We start from the raw sequence: 25,095 nt of genomic DNA, 5'->3' as shown, positions 1-25,095 counted from the left end.
CAGACCTTACTGGGCATGCATCTATATTCCAGTCCCTTCCCCCAGCAATCTGTGGAGAACAGACTTGGAGAATGTTAATTGCAGCTTCCTGGCAAGGCTATATAAATGGCATGCCTATATTATTTAGTCTTCCCTTTATTCCTTTCCTGTTATTTAATGACCAAATTATTATAACAGTATCCTGTGTGGTAACTAATTTCAATTGACTGTTAGGATAGAATGTTTTGGGGAAGGGATATATTTCATGGAATTTCTGCAAAGAAAACGGTGCATATGAAATTACTAGAGGCCCGGTGCATGAAATTCATGCACGGGTAGGGTCCCTGGGCCTGGCCAGTGATCAGGGCAGATCATCAGGGCAGATCGGGGCCTTCCAGCTGCCAGCTGGGGCCTTCATTCCACGTCGCCCCCTGGTGGTCAGCGCACGTCATAGCCAGCGATCGAACTTCCGGTCTCCCAGTTGAACTCCCAAAGGGACACTTTGCATATTAGCCTTTTATATAGAGATTACATGTCAAATGACCCCAAAAGGTCACTTTCCCTCTGTAGAAGCACAAAAACAAAACAATAGCCTCAGATCAGTCAGTATTGTTTGGCATAGATTTCAGTTACTGTAAGCAGCTTTCACCCTACCTAATTCTATGTATTAAATAACTTTAAACTCAATAGGAATTAGAGCTGTGGGTATTTAGAAGCAAAAAAGCTGGTTGAATAGAATGGCAAAAACTGTTAAGAATTTTTAAATAACTGAAATTATCCTAACTTTTGTTTGCTGATCTCCAAGAAATATGAAAATCATTGGTGCTAGGGAACAAAAGGTTTTAACAGAACTGAAGTATTAATTCTTGACATAAGAAAAAGAAAAAAGAGCTATTTAATAAAAAAAAACAAATCACTTTTCTTCTGATAATTCCATATCCCGTTATTCAGTGTTAATCACTATTATGATCCCAAAGGCTTTTTTATGCCTTTCAAAATTAATTAACACTCTGTCCCAAAAGTTTTGTTAAACCCTCCAAAGTGGAAGTAAAATCAGGAAGAATGGCCTTGGTCTTATAGTTTTCAATGACTTAATTAGCATGAGATGCTACTACATACTGTGACAAAAAAATCCATGTTATAAGCATCAGTTTATTAGAAAACAAATTTTAATTTGAATTTCATAAAGGCATCTCAAATTCTATATTTCCAAAGCAGAACTCATTACCTTACCTGTCATGCATATTATGTAAGCCATCACCATCTCACTAGGTAACCAAGGCAGGAAACTCCTAACCAGTCTCCTTCCTTTGATTCCTTTCCCCTACATTCTGTTTTCTACACAGCTACTCGAGTGATCCTTTAAAAACAGAACTCAGATTCTGTCTTCCTCTGATCAAACTTTCCAGTGGCTCCTCATATTGCTGTGTGTGCTCACAGTGGCTGTGTGCTCCAGCCTGGCATGACCTCTGTGATGTTCTGTCCTAGTGCTCTCCTTGCTCACTCCGAGCCACACAGACCTCCTTATTGTTCCTTGTATATGCGATGCACGCTGCTCTGGCTTTTGGATTTTTTCATTGGTTGCTCTTCTGCCTGAATGCTATGCCCAGATCCCTGAATGACTAATTCCTGTATCTCCTTCAATTATTTGCCCAATTGTCTCTTTCCAATGAGACCATTTATTTTAACCCACCCATACACTCCCCATACACCTTTACCTGACTTTTTTTCCCCAGGGCACTTAGCACTTTTAAATGTACTATAGAGTTTATTTCTGCTGTTTATCAGCTTGTCTCCCTTCTCTCTAGAATGTAAGACTCAGTGGGAGAAGGGATCTCTTCTCTATTTTTTGCACTGATAATATTTCAAGTATCTAGAATAGTGCCCATTACTTACTAGGCAAGCATACTAGTAAGCATTTGTTTGGGGGATAAATGAATGACTAGGCAGTTCTCAAAAGAAGAAAACTGAATGGCCAATAAACAGTTGGAAAGATCTTCAACATCACTAGCGATCAGGTGAATTAAACAACAATGAGATACCATTTAATACCTTACAGATGGCCAAAATTTTTAATATCTGACAGTGTTCTGGGACCTTATTAAATTATTATACAATTCTGATAGGGGTCTAAATTGGCACAGCACTTTCTAGAGTAATTTGGCAAACATTAGGACTCAGCAACCCACTCTTGGGGAGGGAGCAGAATGGAATTAGAGAGAAACACAGAGGGAGTTTCAACTATTATTATATCATAATCTGTGTTTTTTTAAAAAATGAATAATGTAAATCTATATAAATGTACTGACATGGAGATATCTTCAAAACATATTATCAAATGAAAATGCATGTTTAAAATCCTATATAATAAAAGCATAATATGCTAAGTATCTGACCACTTGACCAGTCGCTATGACGCACACTGACCACCAGGGGGCAGACGCTCCGACCAGTAGGTTAGCTTGCTGCTGGGGTCCAGCCAATCAGGACTGGGTGAGAGGGCCGGACACCCTTGAGCCCTCCTGTGGCCCTTCCCCGGCCGGCCCCCATCAGCCCCGATCAGGACTGGGCGAGACGGCCCAATCGCTGGCCAGGCCAAGGGACCCCACCCATGCACAAATTTGTGCACTGGGCCTTTAGTGTGTGTTTGTGTGTATATATATATATATATTTATAACCTATTTTGCTTATATGTGACTATCAAAAAGTCTGGACAGAGGCATAGCTAATATAGAGTAATTATTATGACAAAATATTATAGTTTGTAGTGTTGTAACAAAAATATTATAACTTTATAACAATATAATAATTTAAAATATCATAGAAGTTAAATATAACTTGCTAAAACCATTCTCAAATGTCTCCCATATATTCACTACTTGTATGATTAAATAAAAAAACAGGTGATAAACAGAAATCAACCTTTATATTTCTTCCCTTTTTTTATATATAGTCAATTTAATGCTGTGGCCTTATAGCTTTTTTTTTTCCTAGATGTTATAAATCAATATTTAAGAAGTGAAACAGTAAATCATTACCTCAGCAGAAAATTTTCAGTAATGATAATTTATTATTCAGAGGAAGGAACTAGAGCATAAAGCAACTTGTCAAACTTAAAGTGCATTTCCCAGTACCATGCAATTTTTATGGGTAACAAAGTTAGAGAGGGGGGTGGGGGAGGGAGAGAGAGGTAGAGAGAGGGGAAAAAAGTAGCATTCATTTATTTACTTTCATCCCACTTAGAGTTTATTTCATCTGATTCTCAGCATACAGTGTACTTTCTTGGGGGAAAATTTTTTGTCTCAGTTCACAACATAAATTATTTTACAAATATAGAACTGTGTAGAAGTAGCACTTATTAATGAGCTTCAACTTTAATGTGGTGATTGATTTTTTTTCTTCTAATATGTTCTCAGATTGGTGCTCTCCTCTGTCTCAGATTATTTTGCTGCCATGTTTACTAATGATGTCAGGGAAGCAAGACAAGAAGAAATAAAAATGGAAGGTGTAGAACCGAATTCACTATGGTCCCTGATTCAGTATGCATATACAGGTAATATAAACTTAAAACCTCTTAGATTTATGTTATCTTATTAGATTTCAGATTTCTGCTTTTAGCCACAGCTAACAGTTAATTCTGCTATTACAATCACCACCCTTGGTGATACCTGTTTAAGTTAAAACTTGTATATTAGAATCTTTAAAGCAGTTATTACAATTAAGCTTTTGAATGATATTTTTATATGTTAATATAATAATTAGATCAATTCTGTGTGTTTAGAATATTGCATTTAAAATTTGAGTTCTATATAATAGATATGTTACTAATTAAATCATCCTGTTAAAAGTCTTAAAAATTAGTTACTAGTTGTTTATTTTAGCAAAAGTCACAAAAGGCAAAAGTTATTTTATAGTTAGCACTCTTTTTTTTCTTTCTGAATGTCTTAAATCATCTAGGTCTGAAATGCATGTAATGAGTTCTTATTTAGAATTATTATTCTTAACACCAATTAGTTTATAAACTGAAGTTAATATAATTCCATAGTTAATGGAATTTCTCTTTATCATTAAGGCCGCCTTGAATTAAAAGAAGATAATATTGAGTGCCTGTTATCTACAGCTTGCCTTCTTCAGCTTTCACAGGTTGTGGAAGCATGCTGTAAGTTTTTAATGAAACAGCTTCACCCATCCAACTGTCTTGGAATCCGTTCTTTTGCTGATGCCCAAGGTTGTACAGATTTGCATAAAGTGGCTCACAATTATACTATGGTATGTGTTTTTTTGAAAAGCAGGAAAGCATATGCTCTTTGTCTTGTTCTTTATTGTTGCAGGCTTATCTATATGTTGCTGTTTTCCCATGGCTTTGCCACATGTTTTCAGGCTCAGGTTCACTGTCTAATCTATACTAATAAAAGGGTAATATGCTAATTAGACCAGACATCCTTCCAGACAAAGCCACGGTGGTGGGAGCCAAGGCAGAGGCGGTTAGGGGCAACCAGGCCAGCTGGGGAGGGCAGTTAGGGGCAACCAGGCTGGCAGGGGAGGGCAGTTAGGGGCGACCAGGCCAGCAGGGGAGGGCAATTAGGGGCAACCAGGCAGGCAGGCAGAATGGTTAGGGGCGATCAGGCAGGCAGGCAAGTGAGTGGTTAGGAGCCAGCGGTCCTGTATTGTGAGAGAGTTGTCCTAAACTGGCCTTCGGACATCCCCCAAAGGGTCCTGGAATGGAGAGGGTGCAGGCCAGGCTGAGGACCCCCTCCCCCCCCTCCCCGTGCACGAATTTCGTGCACTGGGCCTCTAGTCTGTTATATTTTCATTGAGTTGTAAGGAAAAACACCAAGTAATATTTCTCCTGGATACATGAGTCAAGCCTTAAGTTTTCACAGTCACTAAGAAGCAGAACAGTAGCCTAGGACTGTTCCATTCAGGATTTTCACACCTGTTGTTTTTAGAGCAGGATTTCCAGCAAACATTTTATTTGCATGAATTTCACAATTGTCCACATATTCACTGATGGAAGTTGGTGATAGTAATCATAGTGCATTTGTGCAATCCTAGTACACAATATAGGAGCCTGAAGGGGAGTTTTTTTTTATCATGGATAAACCTCATTATAAGTAAGAAGTGTTCTTAGTTATATAGAAATATGTTGTTATTAATTGTATCAAATTATATGCTCAAAATAAATCACAGAGGGTGCTCTGATTCAGAAGCCTAGAGGATAATGAGTACAGCTTGATTTAGGACAGCGAAAAAATAAGGGCATGTTGAGGGCATATTGTTAGGACCAACAAATCCCTGGTCTTCATTGTAGAGGGATTTAGGGAAGGGAGAGTTGTGGATTTTTAAGGAATGACCATCTGTCCACACTTGTGCAGTGACTGAGGACTCTTGCTTTAAATGCTTCATTTAACGCAATACGGCTTCTAAGGGAAGAGAAAATGTGAGCATTTACATACACAAATACAGTTCTCCATATTACTAATTTTGTCAACCTTTAGATATTTTCTCTACACTCCCCCCTCCCCCATCCTTCTGTTGAGTTGTTTTGTCAAGGGATTGACAAGTAATTTAGGAATCTTTCACTGGAAAAATAGAGATCTGGAAAAATTATAAGACCAAGTATTTACAACTATCGGGAAGATTAATTCTACCTACTTCATAAGCTTAATGTGAAGATTAAATGAGTTACTAGAAGTTTAGCACTTAAAACAGTGATTGACACATAGTATACCCAGTCAATAAATTACATCATCATAATTGTCACCACATTATATAGATTTACTCTCTTCAATACAGTAGGGATTTATGTGAGTGGACAAAAAGCACGTATACGAAAGCACAACCTTTGTGATTTGTTTTTCTCCCTGTGGTATAATTACTTTTCAGAAATGTTCTTGTTTATAATGGTCAAAGTGCTTCAAGTGAAAAAATAAGAGATTGTGCAACAGGGCAATACTATACAGACCTAGCATGGTGTTAGGTTAACATCTTAAAATAAGTCCTTTCAGAAGACTTTTCCCCCTCCGTCTTTATTCTTCCTTGTAGAGTTGTCATTTTAACCTTGCAGTTCTCATTTCAAGGTCAAATACTTTTTGGAATAACATTAATATAAATAAAATAAAGCTGGATTTTTTAACCTTTATAATCAATTCATAATTTAAGTAAGATGTCTTTCCTAGGAAGGAGTTTTATTCACATGAAATATTTAGGTCACTCCTGTTGTTTACAGTAAAGGCACAATTGCTGCTTTTTTAAGACTTAGACATAAATTAAATTCAAATTAGCTCAATGTTCTTAAAGCTCTTCTCATAGCCAAGAAGTTGGGGTAGGGATTTTTTTTTTCCTTTCAAGCCATTATTTGACATTATTCAGTTGCAACAGAGACATGAAATTGAATTCTAATAACAATAAGTAATTTAGAGGCAGATTGTGTGATTTGAATTGTTGCTATGGGAACTGAATGAAAGTGTATAACAAAATTCAATCTTCAATTTAAATAAATCCCTCAGTAATTTCATTTACTTAAAAACTATCCCAAAGGGGAAAGGAGCATAATGCTAGCAAGTGTTTGGTAGCATAATAGCTGTTTGTATCATAAAATGGATTCAAAATATGAAGGAAGTGTAATGCCACACTGTGAATTCAGTTGGCACAGTCAGAAATGGTGCATGTACTTTGGATGTTCCCTGATCCTGAATGAATACAAGTGGGAAAGGATGAGGAGTTCCTTCCTGCAATCCTAAAATCTGGAAACTTTTGTTCTTGTTCTGACTGCCACTGCACTTGACCTGGAACAAGTCATTAAACCTCTACAAAAAAAGTATAAGACTGGTTATGTCATTACAAATTTTAATGTCATTATGGATTTATAAAATAAATCTAAACATTTCATTTTAAAACTTAAAATTTTGTTTTGTGATCTAGAAAACCTATAAAACCATGGAATTCTGCTAAAATACCTGCTTCAAAACCAAATACTTTTGAAAAGTACTTTGTTTAGTAGTATTTCTGTAAGTTTTTAAAAATTAAATTTTCACTAAGTTATACTAAAATGGAATGGGCATGTTCTGAAATATATCAACAAATAATCAAAAGATTATTTAGCTCTAGTTGGTTTGGCTCAGTGGGTAGAGAGTTGACCTGTGGACTGAAGGGTCCTGGGTTTGATTCCAGTCAAGGGCACATGCCTACGTTGTGAGCTCGATCCCCAGTATGGGGTGTGCAGGAGGCAGCCACGATTGATGATGTTTCTCTTTCATCGATGTTTCTGTCTCTCCCTCTCCCTCTCCCTTCCTCTCTGAAATCAATAAAAAAATATATATATATAAAAGAATATTTAGCTCAGCCGGTGTGCCTCTGTGGTTGAGCATCGACTTATGAACAAGGAGGTCATGGTTCAATTCCTGGTCAGGGCACATGCCTGGGTTGCGAGCTCGATCCCCAGTGTGGGGCATGCAGGAGGCAGCCGATCAATGATTCTCATCATTGATGTTTGTATCTCTCTCTCCCTCTCCCTTCCTCTCTAAAACCAATAAATAAAAAATATATTTAAAGATTTTTAAAAAGAATATTTATATAATAGGTTTTTCTCACTGATGAAATGCAATTAACCAGTTAACTGCCACAATATTTTGAATTTAATTAAAAAAGGTCCACCACTTGCATCTATAGACGCTTATGGTTAATTGACAAATGGTTAATACCATGTGAAAGTATGGCAGTAGTTACATCAGTAACATGGCAGTATTGTATAAATGTTGACTATACCATACACTATACCTTTGAGCAATTAGAAATATATTTGATTTCTTCAGACTCTCATCTAATATTTTAGAATAAACAACTGCTTATATATCTATATGATCTTTGTCCTTGAAATTTTTAATGCCTACTTAATAGTCCATTGAGTTACAACCCCTGTAGTTGGACATCTAGGCTATTTGCTAAGTTTTACTTTTATAAATAACTAGAGGCCCGGTGCACGAAATTTGTGCATTTGGAGGGGTCCCTCAGCCTGGCCTGTACCCTCTCGCAGTCCGGGAGCCCTCGGGGGATGTCCAACTGACGGCTTAGGGAGCGGACCTAAGCCAGCAGTCGAACATCCCTCTCACAGTCCGGGACCCCTCGCTCCTTACTGCTTGCTGCTTCTTACCACTTGGTTCACTTCTCCTTACTGCTTGGCTCGCTGCTCCTTAGTGCTGCCACGGAGGTGGGCCATTGTGCTTGCCAGCCGTGAGCCCGGTTTCTGGCTGAGCAGCACTCCCACTGTGGGAGTGCACTGACCACCAGGGGGTAGCTCCTACATTGAGCATCTGCCCCATGGTGGTCAGTCCACGTCACAGCGACCGGTCATTCTGCCATTCGGTAGATTTGCATATTAGCCTTTTATTATATAGGATAATACAGATAATAGAGAAGCATCAATTTTTTTCCCTCGTGAATTATTTATTAAGGATTAAACTACTAGTGACATAATTAGGTTGAGAACTTCAACATTTTTATAGTTCTTGCTGTATGTTACCAAATCATTTTATAATGTCAGTATACAATGGCACAGAACAGTTTGCTTGAAGCCATTCCAGCACTGAGGTTTTATTAAAATATATTTCTGAAAATGATAACCAGTCATTTAAAATAGATTCACTGTGGCATCTTTAACAAATCATGATGAATTGAAGCAATTGAATTTAGTTAACTATTCATGTATGGTTTTCCTCTGAAGAATTTTTATAGAAAAGAATGTTAACCCAAGATATATTTTAGATGAGTACTTAACTAGGGTTACTGCATGCTATATGGAAAATATAATTCTCATTTTAATTTAGGAGATAATTATTGATAGTCCTTATCTGTAGCTCTAATTTAAACAGCCTTAGCTATTTTACTAAAATTCTGTGTGCTGAGACAGCCATAGCACATTAGGAAGTATAAGAAAAACAAAGGGACAATGTGTCTAGCATTTGCATTTAAATTACTACTATGTAATCAATCCATGCACTAAGACTTGTAACCTTGTATACCAGAGAGTATAATACCCTTCTCTTCAGATTGCTTAGTATAATCCTATATAATTAAGATGCAATATGCTAATGGTCGTTACACCGTGAAGCGTAATGACCGACCACGTAACGACCGGATCACGGATCAGCAGGAGGGTGGGGCAGCGAGCTACAAGCGGGCAGCAGAGAGCTACAGGAGGGGGCAGGGCAGCAAGCTATAGGGGGGGGCAGGGGGAGGGGAGAGCTACAGGAGGGTGGGGCAGCGGGCAGAGAGCTACTGGAAGGTGGCAGTGAGCTACTGGCAAGCTACGGGCACACGGATTCATACACAGGGCTACTAGTAGCCTAATAAAAGTCATTCTCTCACATCTGAGGGCATTCCTATCTCCCATTTCAAATTAAAAAGAGCCTGATTCTAATATGTGGCTAGGGCTGAGTCGTCTTTAGTATAAGGTCCTAGAGTCTCAGTGCATTCTTTTACTTTGGCTTTTTCTTATATAATATAGACCAATAGAACTTTGTATGTAAATCAGATTAGAGGAGATTAAAGTTTTCAAACCAGACCTAAAATCCTGGGTGGTCTTATAAATAACATTAAAAGACTCTTAAAGGCCAATGTGGTTTTAGGATAGTCCTGAGGACACATATCTTCCCCAGGCAGTCTGAGAAGACTTCTGTGGCCCAGGGAAATCTAGCCAGCCTGGAAACCATTGCTGGGTAAGAGAAATAGCTTCACAGCTCACCCAGGTATTTGGCCAAATTCTACGGCAACCACAAATCTAAACTAGATTTTAATGTTAGCCCATCATACATCTCATGTCTAAATTCTTTTATCTTCCTTTGAAAGACATGCCAAAATTATTCCCTAACTTGAGCAAAGCAATACCTAAAGGTCTCACGTCTATTTTTAAAATGTAATAAATTATACAACACTTTAATTCTACTTAATATAGAAATTAAAAGTTTAACAATATGATTGTAGTTTAAATTGAGGGTTTTTTTTCCTACTGTGTTTCTTTCCTAGCAAGCAGTAATAAATTGTAAGGAAGGTCTAAATTATAAACTATTTTGGCATCTAAAAAAAAAACAAAACAGTATTGGACAGGAAAAAGAAAAAAAAAACAGTATTGTTTATATGATACTTATTTTCTCTCTAGGAACATTTTATGGAAGTAATTCGAAACCAGGAATTTGTATTATTACCAGCCAATGAAATTGCAAAGCTCTTGGCCAGTGATGACATGAACATTCCTAATGAGGAGACAATATTGAATGCACTTCTTACCTGGGTCCGTCATGACTTGGAACAGAGACGGAAAGATCTCAGTAAACTTCTGGCTTATATTAGGCTACCTCTTCTTGCGCCACAGGTAAACAATTTTTGATTATTTAAAAACAATGTCATAATTTTAACAAAATTTGAGTATTCACTTTATGCTAATTACATTGATATATACTTGTGTCTAGTTTTTTTTCTTACTATTCTATCCCATAGGGTTATTTTACGTATATTCCTATTAAGTGTTTGTTTGTTTTTTAATATATTTTTATTGATTTCAGCGAAGAAGGGAGAGGGAGAGATAGAAACATCAACGAGAGAGAATCATCAATTGGCTGCCTCCTGCATGCCCACACTGGGGATCGAGCCCACAACCCAGGCATATGCCCTGACCATCAGGGAATCAAACCGTGATCTCCTAGTTCCTGGGTCAATGCTCAACCACTGAGCCATGGAGGCCTCGCTTCTATTAAGTGTTTAAGTGAAAAGATAGTGAGCTAAAAAAATTTCTGTTTGTGTTTTCAACCCAGCAGATCTGGCTCTGTCAGTTAAATAACCTAATTGCATCAATTAAGTAACATTGTTGCTTTGGGGTTAGTAATTTTATTTGACTCAGCTACAAACCTATCCTAGAAATTGAAGAATTATTAAAGCTTCTAATAAAAGGAACACTAGATCCTAAGAACCAGAAAATTTAGATTATTTCACTTGCCACAGTTAACTATTCACTAAATGCTGGATTTTGATGATACATAAATTAATGAGATATGATAATAGTTTCAGCTCTGAGATTTAAAAACCCTGTGACCTAACAGTGGAGATAATATCCTCTCTAACCATCTCACAGGATTATTCTGAGGATCAGAAAAGTGCTTTGTGAAATAAACTGTGCTATAGAAATAATAGTGATACGGAGAGATCCAAGATGGCAGCGGACTAGGTGGCTGTTACACTCACCTCTTCCCAGGATGAACTGGAATTACAACTAAAATACAGAACAATCAACCTGAATAACTAACTGAAGACTAGCTGGTTAGAAGTTTTATAACCAAGGATTTACAAAAGAAGCCACATCAAGATGTTAATGGCAAATGGCACCAGATGTTAGGTAGACATATTGGTCAATGGAGCAGAATAGAGAGCCCAGAAATAAACCCATGCCTTTATATTCGACTAAGGAGGCAAGAACATACAATAGGATAAAGACAGTCTCTTCAATAAATGGTGCTGGGAAAATTGGGCAGATACATGCAAAAAAATGAAATTATACCACCTTCTTACACCATACACAAGACTAAACTCAAAATGGATTAAAAACTTAAATGTGAGATTCAAAACTATACAAATCCTTAAAGAAAACATAGGCTGTAAAAACTTGGACATTTCTCATGGCAGTGTTTTTTCTGATATATCTCTTCAGGCAAGGAAAACAAAATAAAAAATAAACAAATGGGACTACATCAAGCTAAAAAGTTTTTGTACGGCAAAGAACACTATCAACAAAATGGAAAGTCATCCCACTGAGTGGGAGAACATGTTTCCAATGAAGCATCGTATAAGGATTTAATATCCAAAATTTACAAAGAATTTACACAAACAACACCAAAAACAAACAATCCAATTAAAAATGGCAAAGGACCTGAATGTACCCTTCTCCAAAGAGGACATACAGATGACAAATGGACATATGAAAAGATGCTAATCATCACAGAAATGCAAATTAAAACCACAATGAAATATCACCTCATGCCTGTCAGAATGGTTATCCTATATAATAAAAGCTAAGTGTTCAGTCATCCAGTCATCCGTTCAACCAATCAAAGCATAATATGCTAATGATATGCTAAGGCCACTCAATCACTCGCTATGACGTGCACTGACCACCAGGGGGCAGACGCTCCAACCAGTAAGGTAGCTTGCTGGGGTCCGGCCGATCGGGACTGAACAAGATGGGCCAGACATGCCCTGGAGCCCCCCCATGGTCCCTCCACGTCTGGCCAACCTCCTGCATGCCTTTCCAGTCCCAATCGTGCACCAGTGGGGTCCCTGGCCTGGCCTGCGCCCTCTCGCAATCCCAGACCCCTCGAGGGATGTCAGAGAGCCGGTTTTGGCCTTATCCTGCTCAAGGCAGGAGCTGCCCCCTGGTGGTCAGTGCTCTCCCATAGTGGGGGAGCACTGCTCAGCCAGAAGCCAGGCTCACAGCTGGCGAGCGCAGCAGCAGTGGTGGGAGCCTCTCCTGCCCCCGCAGCAGCACTAAGGATATCCAACTGCCAGCTTAGGCCCGCTCCCCATGGAGCGGCAGTCGGACATCCCCTGGGGGCTCCTGGACTGTGAGAGGGCACAGGCTGGGCTGAGGGACCCCCCGGCCCCCCGCGAGTGCACGAATGTCATGCTCTGGGCCTCTATAGTCATCAATAAAGCAACAGACACAAGTGCTGGCAAGGATGGGAAGAAAAGGGAACCCTCATGCACTGTTGGTTGAAATGCAGACAGGTGCAGCCATTGTGGAAAATAGTACGGAGATTCCTCAGAAAGTTAAAAATGGAACTGCCTTATGACCCAGCAATTCCACTTCTAGGAATATATCTGAAGAAACCAGAAGCATATCATTTCAAAACAATATATGCATCCCTATGTTTATTTCAGCATTAATTACAGTAGCCAAGATCCAGAATCAGCCCAAGTGCCCATTAGTAGATGAGTAGATAAAAAAGCTGTGGTACATTTACACAATAGCAGGAATAGCTGTAGAAAAGAAGGAAATCTTACCTTTTGGGACAGCATGGATGGACCTGGAGAGTATTATGCTAAGTGAAATAAGCCAGTCTGATAAAGACAAATACTATGTAGAATCTAATGAACAAAACAAACAAACAAACAAAATAGAAACAGACTCATAGATACAGAAAACAGACTGACAGCTGTCAGAGGGGAGGGAGGTGGGGGGGGGGGGCTAGGTGAAAAAAGGTGAAGGGATTAAACAAAAAAAACAAACAAACAAAAAAAAAACTCTTAGACACAGACAATAATGTTGTGCTTACCAGAGGGGAAAGTAAGGTGGGGAGATGTTGAAGATGGTAAAAGGGGGATAAATGGATAAATGGTGATGGAAAGAGACTCAATTTGGGGTGGTGAACACACAACACAATATACAGATGATGTATTACAGAATTGTACACCTGAAATCTATATAATTTCATTAACCAGTGTCATCCTAATAAATTCAATAAAGTTAAACTAATAATAATGGTATGATTATTATCACTATTTTACAATTGAGAGATATCTAGTTGGTGTATTCAAGGCAATTAGTCACAACATATTTACATGTCAAGTTTTCCCTTTTTACAATTTTGACTGGAATATACAGAAGTTTCCTCTGCATACTTTGCTGCGCATTTTGAGGCCTTGAATAGAGAAAATACCTTGAAAATAGAGCAAGAATGAGCTGTTACTGCTCAACTTTTTATTGTTGTTCGAAGTGCCATAAATTTTATCCTGTTTGTATTTATCTTGAGGATTCTATATTATTTCTAGCTGATGTGAGCAAACGTTGCTGTTTGCTTTCTACTTCACTGAGGCAAAAATCAGTGCTGATGCTTTATAAGAAAGACCTTCCTCTTCAGAGAGAATGTTGTATGGGTTCATAGGAGTGAAGTGCATGTATTTGTTACAATTCAGGAAGAATAACATCATACCTCTCTCAAAATCAGATTTAAAGAAGAGAGTTATATTTTACTGATACCTAGCAGAATTTTTTTCTTATCCTTTTTAGATGAGAGAATATATAACCTAAAAAATTATAGACTTCACAAATAAGTAGCCTGACAACATACTTCAGTCCTGCCGTTTCAAGAATTTATGGTACTATTTTGCATGATTCTAAGAGACCTTCAAATTTTCTGTTATCCAGGATACTGCTGATAATCATACTCTTAAGATCTTAGATTTGAAAGACACTTTGAGATCATTTAGTCTAACACCTAAATGAAGTAACAAACCAAAAAAGTAAAACCATATGATCAAAATCACAAAGTGATTGCAGAAAGCCCTGTCCTTTGGCATTGTAGTTTTACTTGGCTTTCTACTTGACTAACATTATAGCACTAATAAGACACTAAGATAGGACTCAGACCCCAGTAAAGTCTGTGCCTTTTCCATTGAACCATTCTGCCTCTTGTACACACTCTGCGTAAAATTGCTGGGTGGGAGGAAGAAATAGGTTAAAAAATAAATCTGTGATAGATGTACCAGGGTAGGCAAAAGTAGGTTTACAGTTGTGAGCACGCAAAACAATTGATTCTTGTATTATTATTTATTTATTATTGTATTATTATTATGAACCTACTTTTGCCCACCCCTGCATAAACATGGCATTATGAAAATAATCAGAGTAGCCCAGCCAGACTGATGGTGGGGAAGCTGGGAGGACGTCCTGAACTGTTACTCAGTCTGCATCCTGAGTAAGCTACCCAAAAGGGACATGGCAGCCCAGGAGAGAGAGGAGATTGTACCTAGTTATCGAGTCATGAGCAAATATGTCATGTGCTGGATGTTTGAAGATAGCTTGCATGGCTAGAATGCAGAAATAAAAGGGCAGTGTTGAGAGATGAGGCTGGAGAGGGAAATGGACCAAATCAAGAAGATCCTCGAGTCATGGATTTTATTCTAAAAGCAATGAGGGAGCACTAAAGGGTTTTTAATAGGAAATAGCATAATTATCATTTCATTTCAGAAAGATCCTATAACTGCATTGTAGAGAATGGATTCAAGAGGTCAAAGTAGAAACCCATTAGGAAGGCCATTGGATTCACACAGGTAAGCATTCTGTGGCAGTGGAGATAGAGAAATTTATCAGGCTCAAGAGCTATTTAGGAGGCAAAACTGATATAGCTTAATGTCCAGTTGAATGGTGGGGAGTAAAAAAATAACAGCGGTCCAGAATGATTCTGATTTGTGTAACTAAGTTAATGAAGGTGCTGTCAATTAAGAAAAAGGGTACAGGGTGAAGAGCTGCTTTTGAAGGTGGGAAAGGAAGTGGAAGAATCACGTTCCCAGGGCTTCTCGATACTTTTAATATTCTTAGAGTCTAAGAAATTTTTAAAACTTCCTAAAGAGATTCACGTTCAAGAAGGAGGAAATTTTGCCCTGGCCAGTGTGACTTAGTTGGTTGAGCATCATCCCATGCCCCAAGGGGACACCATATCGATTCCCAGTCAGGGGACACACCTGGGTTGTGGGCTTAATCCCCCATCAGGGCATATACAAGAATCAACCAGTGAATGCATAAATAAGTGGAACAGCAAATCCATTTTTTTCTCTCACTTTCCCTTCCCCTCTCTCTTTCTAAAATCAGTAAACAAAAAACAATAATAATAATAAAAGATAGGGGAATGGGGTTAGGAGATGGGAGACATAGGTGATGGTAGTCAAAAGGTACAAACTTCCAGTTATAAAATAATTAATTCCTGGGGATATAATATATATCCTATCTAATAAAGAGGTAATATGCAAATTGACCATCACTTCAACATACAAGATGGCCACCCCCATGTGGACACTAGATGGCAGCCACAAGATGGCCAGCAGGGGAGGGCAGTTGGGAGGGACCAGACCTGCAAGGGAGGGCAGTTGGGGGCAATCAGGCCTGCAGGGGAGGACAGTTGCGGGGGGGGGGACCCAGGGCTGCAGGGGAGGGCAGTTGGGGGCAACAAGGCCTGCAGGGGAGGGCAGTTGGGGGGACCAGGCCTGCAGAGGAGGACAGTTAGGGGCAATTGGGCTAGCAGGGGAGCAGTTAGGCATCGATCAGGCTGGCAGAGGAGTGGTTAGGGAGTGATTAGGCAGGCAGGCAGGTGAGTGGTTGGGTGCCAGCAGTCCTGGATTGTGAGAGGGATGTCCGAGATTGGAGAGGGTGCAGGCTGGGCTGAGGGACACACACACACACACACACACACACACACACACACACACCCGTGCACGAATTTCATGCACCTGGCCTCTAGTAGTTAATAATAATGTAGTGTATATTTGATCAGTGCTAAGTGAAGAGCTCTAAAAACTTCTTCTTGCAATGGGCATAGACAACAGTGTGGTGATGGCCAGAGGAAAGGGGCAAGGCTGGGTGGAGAGGTCTAAGGCGGGGAGGGGAATGGGGACATCTGTAATAGTGTCAACAATAAAAATAAATAACCAAAAAGTTCTCCTTGAAAGAAAAAATAAGTGTCACTGTAGTGATCATTTTGTAATATATACATATATCAAATCACTATATTCTAAAGCTAATGTGTTATGTCAATTATATCTCAATAAAAAATTTAAAGGTTACAAAAGCATGACAATTATTTAAACTGACCGATATCTATCAAATAACAAATGACTAATGTTTTTAAAAATTGCCATTAGGTCCAGTTACCTTAGAATTTACTTTTGTGAATAGTTTCTTTCTCAATGGGGTTTTACCTTACTAGGTTAATATGAAATGCTCTATTTAGGCTAACTAGAAGGGGTTCAACTTACATAGAGTAATTTTATTGTAGCATCTCCCAGTAGATCCTTAAAATCATATAGGAAATAATATATATAATTGTAATTCTCTGCCAAATAATCATTTTAGTATGACCTTTTCAAAAACTATTAATAATCCAAAAGACAAGTGCTTGTGGTCATTTTATTTTACTTTTGAAAACATTCCAAATTTTTCTATTTGATCAAATTTTAAAGCATTTAAATACAAATACTAGGGCATATATACATTATTTAAAAGATATTGACACCGACCACATGAAGACACAGTGAGAAAGGAGGCATTCTCGGAGGATCCAAGATGGCGGCGTAGGTAAACACCTAAACTGCTGCCTCGCACAACAATTTTGAAACTACAACTAAAAGACAAAACGTCTATCACCCAGAACCATGGGAAAGCTAGCTGAGTGGAAGTTCTACAACTAGAGGGAAAGAGAAAAGAGCATTGAGACGTGCACAAGCGCTGAAAAGCTGAGGTACGGAGGTACGCGAATCGGGCTGGCGACGGGCAACTGGGAGCGCTGCTTTTTTCAACCCAAAGGGAGACAAGCTCCCGATTACTCCAAACTCCAGTTTCTGGGGAGACACGGGGGACCCAAACTCCTATGGGGAGAAGCTGGACTGTCTGCCGTCAGGTCGGAAAGTGAGGGTGGCTTGCTTGCAGGGCTGCGCTCAGGAATAATTGTTTACTGTACTGGGGCGCAGGACGCGGGGATGTGGGGACAAGGTCGGAGACGCAGAGCTGGCTAACTGGCAGCCATCACTGTTTGCCACACCCTAGCCTAGTGACGCCCTGAGACCCCGCCCCGCACAACCTACAAACCCACCCAAGCTCCAAGCAGCGGCTTTAGCATATGAATGGCCTGCCCTATTGCAGCTTAACCTAGCAAACTTGCAGCCGGGTCAGACAGCTCCAAAACCTCCAAACCCCAAGCAAAGAGGAGAAAACTGTAGTTCTCGCTGTAGCTCCTGCTGGGTGGCCTCAGACAGTAGCTGACCTGCACCCCATTGGAGATCCAGAAGCCAGTGTACCTAGTGGTCAGTGTGAGACACCAGATTTCAACTCCTCACATCCATAAGTGACACATTCAAGAGGCAGACTCAGTGAGCACCAAAGCCGCACAGAAACAAGTCCTGCACCATAAGCGTGTCTCCAGCGCAGCAGTTCTTCCATTATAGACACAGCGGGTCCTCACAGCCAATTGGACTGGAGGTCAATTCCTCCCAGTGTACCAACAGCAACCAAGGCTTAACTACACCAAGACTTTGCACTCAGCCCACAAAGCGGTGTACCAAGAGCGTCCACCTCAGGTGATTGGGGAGGCTGAGCTACTGGCCCCTATAGGTCACCTACCACACAAAGCCACTCCATCAACACAGGGAAGCAGCAAAATGCGGAGACAAAAAAACATGTCACGAAAGAAAGAAATGGAGGAAAGCAAACTACTGGACGATATAGAGTTCAGAACCACATTTATAAGGTTACTCAAGAATCTTCTAAAAACCACCGAGAAACTTGATGAGACCTCCGAGGAGCTTAGTGAGACCTTCAAGGACCTTAATGAGAAGGCCAAAAAAATGGAAAAGGACCAGACAGAAATTAAGCATACACTGTCTAAAATAAAGAATATACAGAAACTCAACTGTAAATCAACATACCCCAAGAATCAAACCAAAGATCTGAAATATGAGAAAACAAAAAACACCCAACCAGAAAAACAAAAAGAAAAAAGAATCCAAAAATATGAAGATAATGTAAGGAGCCTCTGGGACAACTTTAAGCATACCAACATCCAAATTTTTGGGGTGCCAGAAGAAGAGAGAGAGCAAAATATTGAAAACATATTAGAAGAAATAATGACTGAAAACTTTCCCTACCTGGTGAAAGAAATAGACTTACAAGTTCAGGAAGCACACAGAACCCCGTACAAGAGGAATCCAAAGAGGACCACACCAAGACACATCATAATTAAAATGCCAAGGGCAAAAGACAAAGAGAGAATCTTGAAAGCAGCAAGAGAAAAACAGTTAGTTACCTACAAGGGAGTACCCATACGACTGTCAGCTGATTTCTCAACAGAAACTATGCAGGCCAGACGGGAGTGGCAAGAAATATTAAAGTGATGAACAGCAAGAACCTACAACCAAGATTACTCTACCCAGCAAAGCTATCATTCAGAGTTGAAGGTCAGATAAAGAGCTTCACAGACAAGAAAAAGCTAAAGGAGTTCATCACCACCAAACCAGGATTACATGAAATGCTGAAGGGTATTCTTTAAGAAGAGGAAGAAGAAGAAAAAGGTAAAGATAAAAGTTATGAACAACAAAATGACATCAAATACATACCTACCAACAAGTGAATCTAAAAATCAAGTGAATAAAAAATCTGAAGAACAGAATGGACTGGTGAATATAATAGAATCAGGGACATAGAAAGGGAGTAGACTGACAATTCTCAGGGGGAAGGGGGTGTGAGGGGTGCGGGAAGAGATTGGACAAAAATCTTACACCTATGGATAAAGACAGTGGCGCAGGGTAAGGGCATGGGGTGGGGTGGGGTGGGGAATCAGGTGGAGGGGAGCTATGGGGGGAAAAAAAGAGGAACACCTGTAATAATCTGAACAATAAAGATTTATTTTAAAAAAAAAAAAGCAGAGGAGAGCCTAAGGGAACTTTGGGACAACACGAAACAAAACAACATCTGCATAATAGGGATTCCAGAAGGAGAGGAAACTGAGCAAGGAATAGAAAACCTGTTTGAAGAAATAATGACAGAAAACTTCCCTGATATAGGGAAGAAAAAAACCACACAAATCCAGGAAGCTCACAGAGTCCCAAGCAAAATGAACCCCAAAAGACCAATGCCAAGGCACGTTATAATTAAATTGGCAAACACCAACGACAAAGTGAAAATCTTAAAAGCGGCCAGAGAGAGACAGAAAGTTACCTACAAAGGAACCCCCATCAGACTAGCAACTGATTTCTCAACAGAAACTCATCAGGCCAGAAGGGAATGGAATGAAATATACAAAGTCATGCAAAGGAAGGGTCTGAATCCAAGAGTACTGTACCCAGCAAGGCTATCAATCAAAATTGAAGGTGAAATCAGAAGCTTCACAGACAAAAAAGGACTAACGGAATTTATTACCACCAAACCAGCAATGCAAGAAATGCTAAAGGGTCTGCTGTAAAAAAGACAAATAGGAAGCGAAGAAGGAACACAGGGGTAAAGAATAAAAATGGCAACAAATAAGCACCTATCAATAATAACTTTAAATGTAAATGGATTAAATGCCCCAATCAAAGGACATAGGGTAATGGATTGGATAAGAAAACACGACCCATATATCTGCTGTCTACAAGAAACCCATCTGAGAAAAAAAGATGCACACAGACTGAGGGTGAAGGGATGGAAAAAGGTTTTTCAGGTGAATGGAAATGAAAAATAAAAAGCTGGGGTAGCAATACTTATATCTGACAAATTAGATCTCAAAGTGAAAGACATAACAAGAGATAAGGCCACTTCATAATACTAAAGGGAGCAATCCAACAAGAAGAAATAACTCTGGTAAACATATATGCACCCAATACAGGAGCACCCAAATACATAAAAAAACTCCTGGAGGATATCAAGGGAGAGATTGACAGCAATACAATCATGGTAGGAGACTTTAATACCCCACTATCACCATTGGACAAATCCTCTAAACAAAAAATCAGCAAAGAAACATCAATCCTAAATGACTCACTAGACCAGATGGATTAATTGACATCTTCAGAACATTTCATCCCAAAGCCACAGAATATACATTCTTCTCAAGTGCACATGGGTCATTTTCAATGATAGACCATATGTTGGGTCATAGGCAAAGTCTCTTCAAATTCAAGAAGATAAAAATCATATCAAGCATCTTCTCAAATCACAGTGGCATAAAACTGGAAATCAACTACAATAAAAACAATCCAAAAAAATCAAACACATGGAGACTAAACAGCATGCTATTAAACAATCACTGGGTTACCAGAGAGATCAAGGAAGAAATAAAAAATATCATGGCAACAATTGACAATGAAAACACAACAATCCAACATCTATAGGACACAGCAAAAGCAGTCTTGAGAGGGAAGTTCATAGCTCTACAAGCCTACTGCAAAAAATAAGAAACAATGGTAATAAATTACCTAACCCTACAACTCAAAGTGTTAGAAAGAGAGCAACAAGAAAAGCCCAGTGTAAGCAGAAGTAAGGAAATATTAAAGATCAGAGCGGAGATAAACAACATTGAGACCAAAATAACAATACAAAACATCAACAAAACCAAGATCTGGTTCTTTGAAAGGATAAACAAGATTGATGAACCTCTAGCCAGGCTCACCAAGAAGCAAAGAGAGAGGACCCAAATAAACAAAATCAGAAATGAAAGAGGAGAAATAACAACAGACCCCACCAAAATACAAAGGATTGTTAAAAAAATACTACAAACAACTCTATTCCAACAAACTGAACAACCTGGAGGAAATGGACATATTCCTAGAAAAATATAACCTTCCAAAACTCAATCAGGAAGAATCAAAACATCTGAATAGGCCAATAACTATGGAAGAATTTGAAGCAGTCATCAAAAAGCTTCCAGCAAACAAAAGCCCGGGGCCAGATGGCTTCACAGGGGAGTTTTACCAAACATTCAAGGAAGAACTAAAACCTATCCTCCTCAGACTATTCAAAAAATTCAAGAGGAAAGAACACTTCCAAGCTCATTCTATGAAGCCAGCATCACCCTAATACCAAAACCAGATAAGGACAACACAATGAAAGAGAATTACAGGCCAATATCCCTCATGAACATAGATGCCAAAATCCTCAACAAAATTCTAGCAAATCGGATCCAGCAGTATATCAGAGAGAACATACACAATGACCAAGTAGGATTTATCCCAGGAATGCAAGGATGGTACAATATCCGCAAATCAATAGACGTGATACATCACATAAACAAATTGAGAGATAAAAATCACATAGTCATATCAATTGATGCAGAAAAAGCATTTGACAAAATCCAACACCCTTTCTTGATAAAAACTCTCAACAAGGTGGGAATAGAAGGATCATACCTGAACATAATAAAAGCCATATATGATAAACCCACAGCTAACATCATACTCAATGGGCAAAAACTAAAACCATTTCCCCTAAGAACAGGAACAAGACAGGGATGCCCACTCTCACCACTCCTGTTCGACATAGTACTGGAAGTATTAGCCATTGCAATTAGACAAGAAGAAGAAATAAAAGGCATCTAAATTGGAAAAGAAGAAGTAAAGCTGTCCTTATTTGCAGATGACACGATATTGTACATAAAAAACCTGAAAGACTCCATCAAAAAACTAATAGACTTAATAAATGAATTCAGCAATGTAGCAGGATACAAAATTAACGCCAAGAAATCTATGGCATTTCTATACACCAATAGTGAACTTACAGAAAGAGAGACTAAAAAAGCAATCCCATTTACCATCTCACCAAAAAAAAAATTAAGATACCTAGGAATAAAATTAACTAAGGAGGTAAAAGACCTATACACAGAAAACTACAGGACACTGAAAAAAAAAAAAGAGATAGAGGAAGACGTAAACAGATGGAAGAACATACCATGTTCATGGATTGGGAGAATCAACATCATTAAAATGTCTATACTACCCAAAGCAATCTATAGATTCAGTGCACTCCCCATTAAAATACCAACGGCATATTTCACAGACCTAGAAAGAACTCTCCAAAAATTCATCTGGAATAAAAAAAGACCCCGAATAGCCACAGCAATCCTGAGAAAGAAGAACAAAGTAGGTGGGATCTCAATACCAGATTTCAAGCTGTACTACAAAGCCATTGTTCTCAAAACAGCCTAGTACTGGCACAAGAACAGACATATAGACCAATGGAATAGAATACAGAACCCAGAAATCGACCCAAACCACTATGCTCAATGGATATTTGACAAAGGAGGCATGAATAGACATGAATTTGACAGTGGAGTCAAGACAGTCTCTTCAATAAATGGTGTTGAGAAAATTGGACAGATACATGCAAAAAAATGAAACTAGACCACCAACTTATACCATACACAAAAATTAACTCAAAATGGATACAGGACTTAAACATAAGACAGGAAACCATAAAAATACTAGAGGAATCCACATGCAGAGAAATCTCAGACATATGCCGAAGCAATTTCTTCACCGATACCGCTCCTAGGGCAGTGGAAGCTAAAGAGAAAATAAACAAATGGGACTACATCAAAATAAAAAGCTTTTGCACAGCAAAAGAAACCATCAACAAAACAACAAGAAAACCCACTGTATGGGAGAACATATTTGCAAATGTTATCACTGATAAAGGCTTAATCTCCAACATCTACAGGGAACTTATACAACTTAATAAAAGGAAGATAAATGATACAATAAAAAAAAATGGGCAATGGACCTAAATAGAATCTTTTCTAAAGAAGACAGAAGGAATGCTAAGAGACATATGAAAACATGCTGAAAGTCACTAATTATCTGAGAGATGCAAATCAAAACGACAATGCGGTACCATCTCACACCTGTCAGAATGGCAACCATCAACAAATCAACAAACGACAAGTGCTGGCGAGGATGCAGAGAAAAAGGAACCCTCGTGCACTGCTGGTGGGAATGCAGACTGGTGCAGCCACTGTGGAGAACAGTATGGAGTTTCCTCAAAAAGCTAAAAATGGAGCTCCCATTTGACCCAGTAATACCACTTCTAGGAATATATCCCAAGAAACTAGAAACATCAATCAGAAAGGATATATGCACCCCTATGTTCATAGCAGCACAATTCACCATAGCTAAGATTTGGAAACAGCCTAAGTGCCCATCAGCAGATGAGTGGATTAGAAAACTATGGTACATCTACACAATGGAATACAACGCTGCTGTAAAAAAGAAGGAATTCTTATCATTTGCTGCAGCATGGATGGACCTGGAGAGCATTATGTTAAGTGAAATAAGCCAGGCAATGAAAGAAAAATACCACATGATCTCACTCATTTATGGAAAATAAAGAACATTATAACCTGATGAACAAAAAGATAGATACAGAGGCAATAAAGCACTGAACAGACTGTCAAATTACAGCGGGAAGGTTGGGGAGTTTTGGGGAGGGAGGGAAATAGATCAACCAAAGGACTTGTATGCATGCATATAAGTACACCAATGGACACAAGACATTGGAGGGGGTGGGATGAGGGCATGCGACAGGAGGTAGGGGAGGCTGGGGGAAGGTCAATGGGGGGAAAAAAGGAGATATATGTACTAATATATGTAATACTTTAAACAATAAAAAAAGGAAAAAAAAGACATAAGAGATCACATATTGTATGATTCCGTTTACACAAGACATCTAAAAAGGCAAATTTATTAAGACAGTTTGGTCCCTGGGACAGAAGATGGGAACAGAGATTAAGAGTAAATAGGCACCAACCCAGTATTATATGAAATGCTGAAGGGTATTCTTTAAGAGGAGGAAGAAGAAAAAGGTAAAGATAAAAAATTATGAGCAACAACGTGACAGTGAATACCTATCTATCAAGTGAATCTAAAAATCAAATGAATAAAATATCTGATGAACAGAACAGACTGGAGAATGTAATAGAGTCAGGGGCATGGAAATGGAGCGGACTGACAATTGTCGGGCGGAAGGGGGTGTTGGGGGGTGCGGGAAGAGATGGGACAAAGATCTTATATGCATGTATGCAGTACCCATGGACACAGACAGTGGGGTGGCAAGGGGGTGGGGTGGGAACTGGGTGGAGGGGAACTATGAGGGGAAAAAAGAGGGACATCTGTAATAATTTGAACAATAAAGATTTTTTTAAATAATTAAAAAACAGTAAATTGACATGATCTAATTGAGGTGATGAAAATGTTCCTTCCAAAACTGTTTAAGGTAATGGTTGCACAACTTGGTAAATTTGCTAAAAACCACTGAATTATATACTTGAAATGGTGCATTATGTGATGTGTAAAATACACCTTATCCTATCAAATGCAATCCTATAGGGTATCAAAAGGAAGACCAGGAAGGTCTTTTTTGAGGAATATAAGAATATGAGGTTCAGGAAGTCTGTTGCAGTAATTATTAATTGCATTAATAACATAAAGGAGAAAAAGCCATATGATCATATCAATAGATGTGTAAAGGGTATTTCAGGAAAATTTCAGCAATCATTCTTAATATTAAAACTTTAAAGTAGAAAAGTAGAGAAGAAAACAACCTAGATATACTAGTAATAA

General features: G+C 38.9%; 1 protein-coding gene across 2 annotated transcripts in view; it reads left to right on the top strand.

Moving 5' to 3' along the window:
- KLHL5 (kelch like family member 5) overlaps nt 1-25,095 on the top strand; it is an 89,325-nt gene that overhangs the window by 38,323 nt on the left and 25,907 nt on the right. For both annotated transcript variants that reach the window (XM_080656496.1, XM_080656495.1), the window contains exons 3-5: nt 3,396-3,532; nt 4,052-4,248; nt 10,136-10,348. In XM_080656496.1, the coding sequence (XP_080512622.1) occupies nt 3,396-3,532; nt 4,052-4,248; nt 10,136-10,348 (547 nt within the window). The remainder of the gene's footprint in view (nt 1-3,395; nt 3,533-4,051; nt 4,249-10,135; nt 10,349-25,095) is intronic.

Source organism: Plecotus auritus (assembly GCF_963455305.1).
Source record: "Plecotus auritus genome assembly, chromosome: 1".
Lineage (NCBI taxonomy): Eukaryota > Metazoa > Chordata > Mammalia > Chiroptera > Vespertilionidae > Plecotus > Plecotus auritus.
The sequence above is the reverse complement of the archived record's forward strand: the minus strand, read 5'-3'. Positions and strand labels throughout refer to the sequence as shown.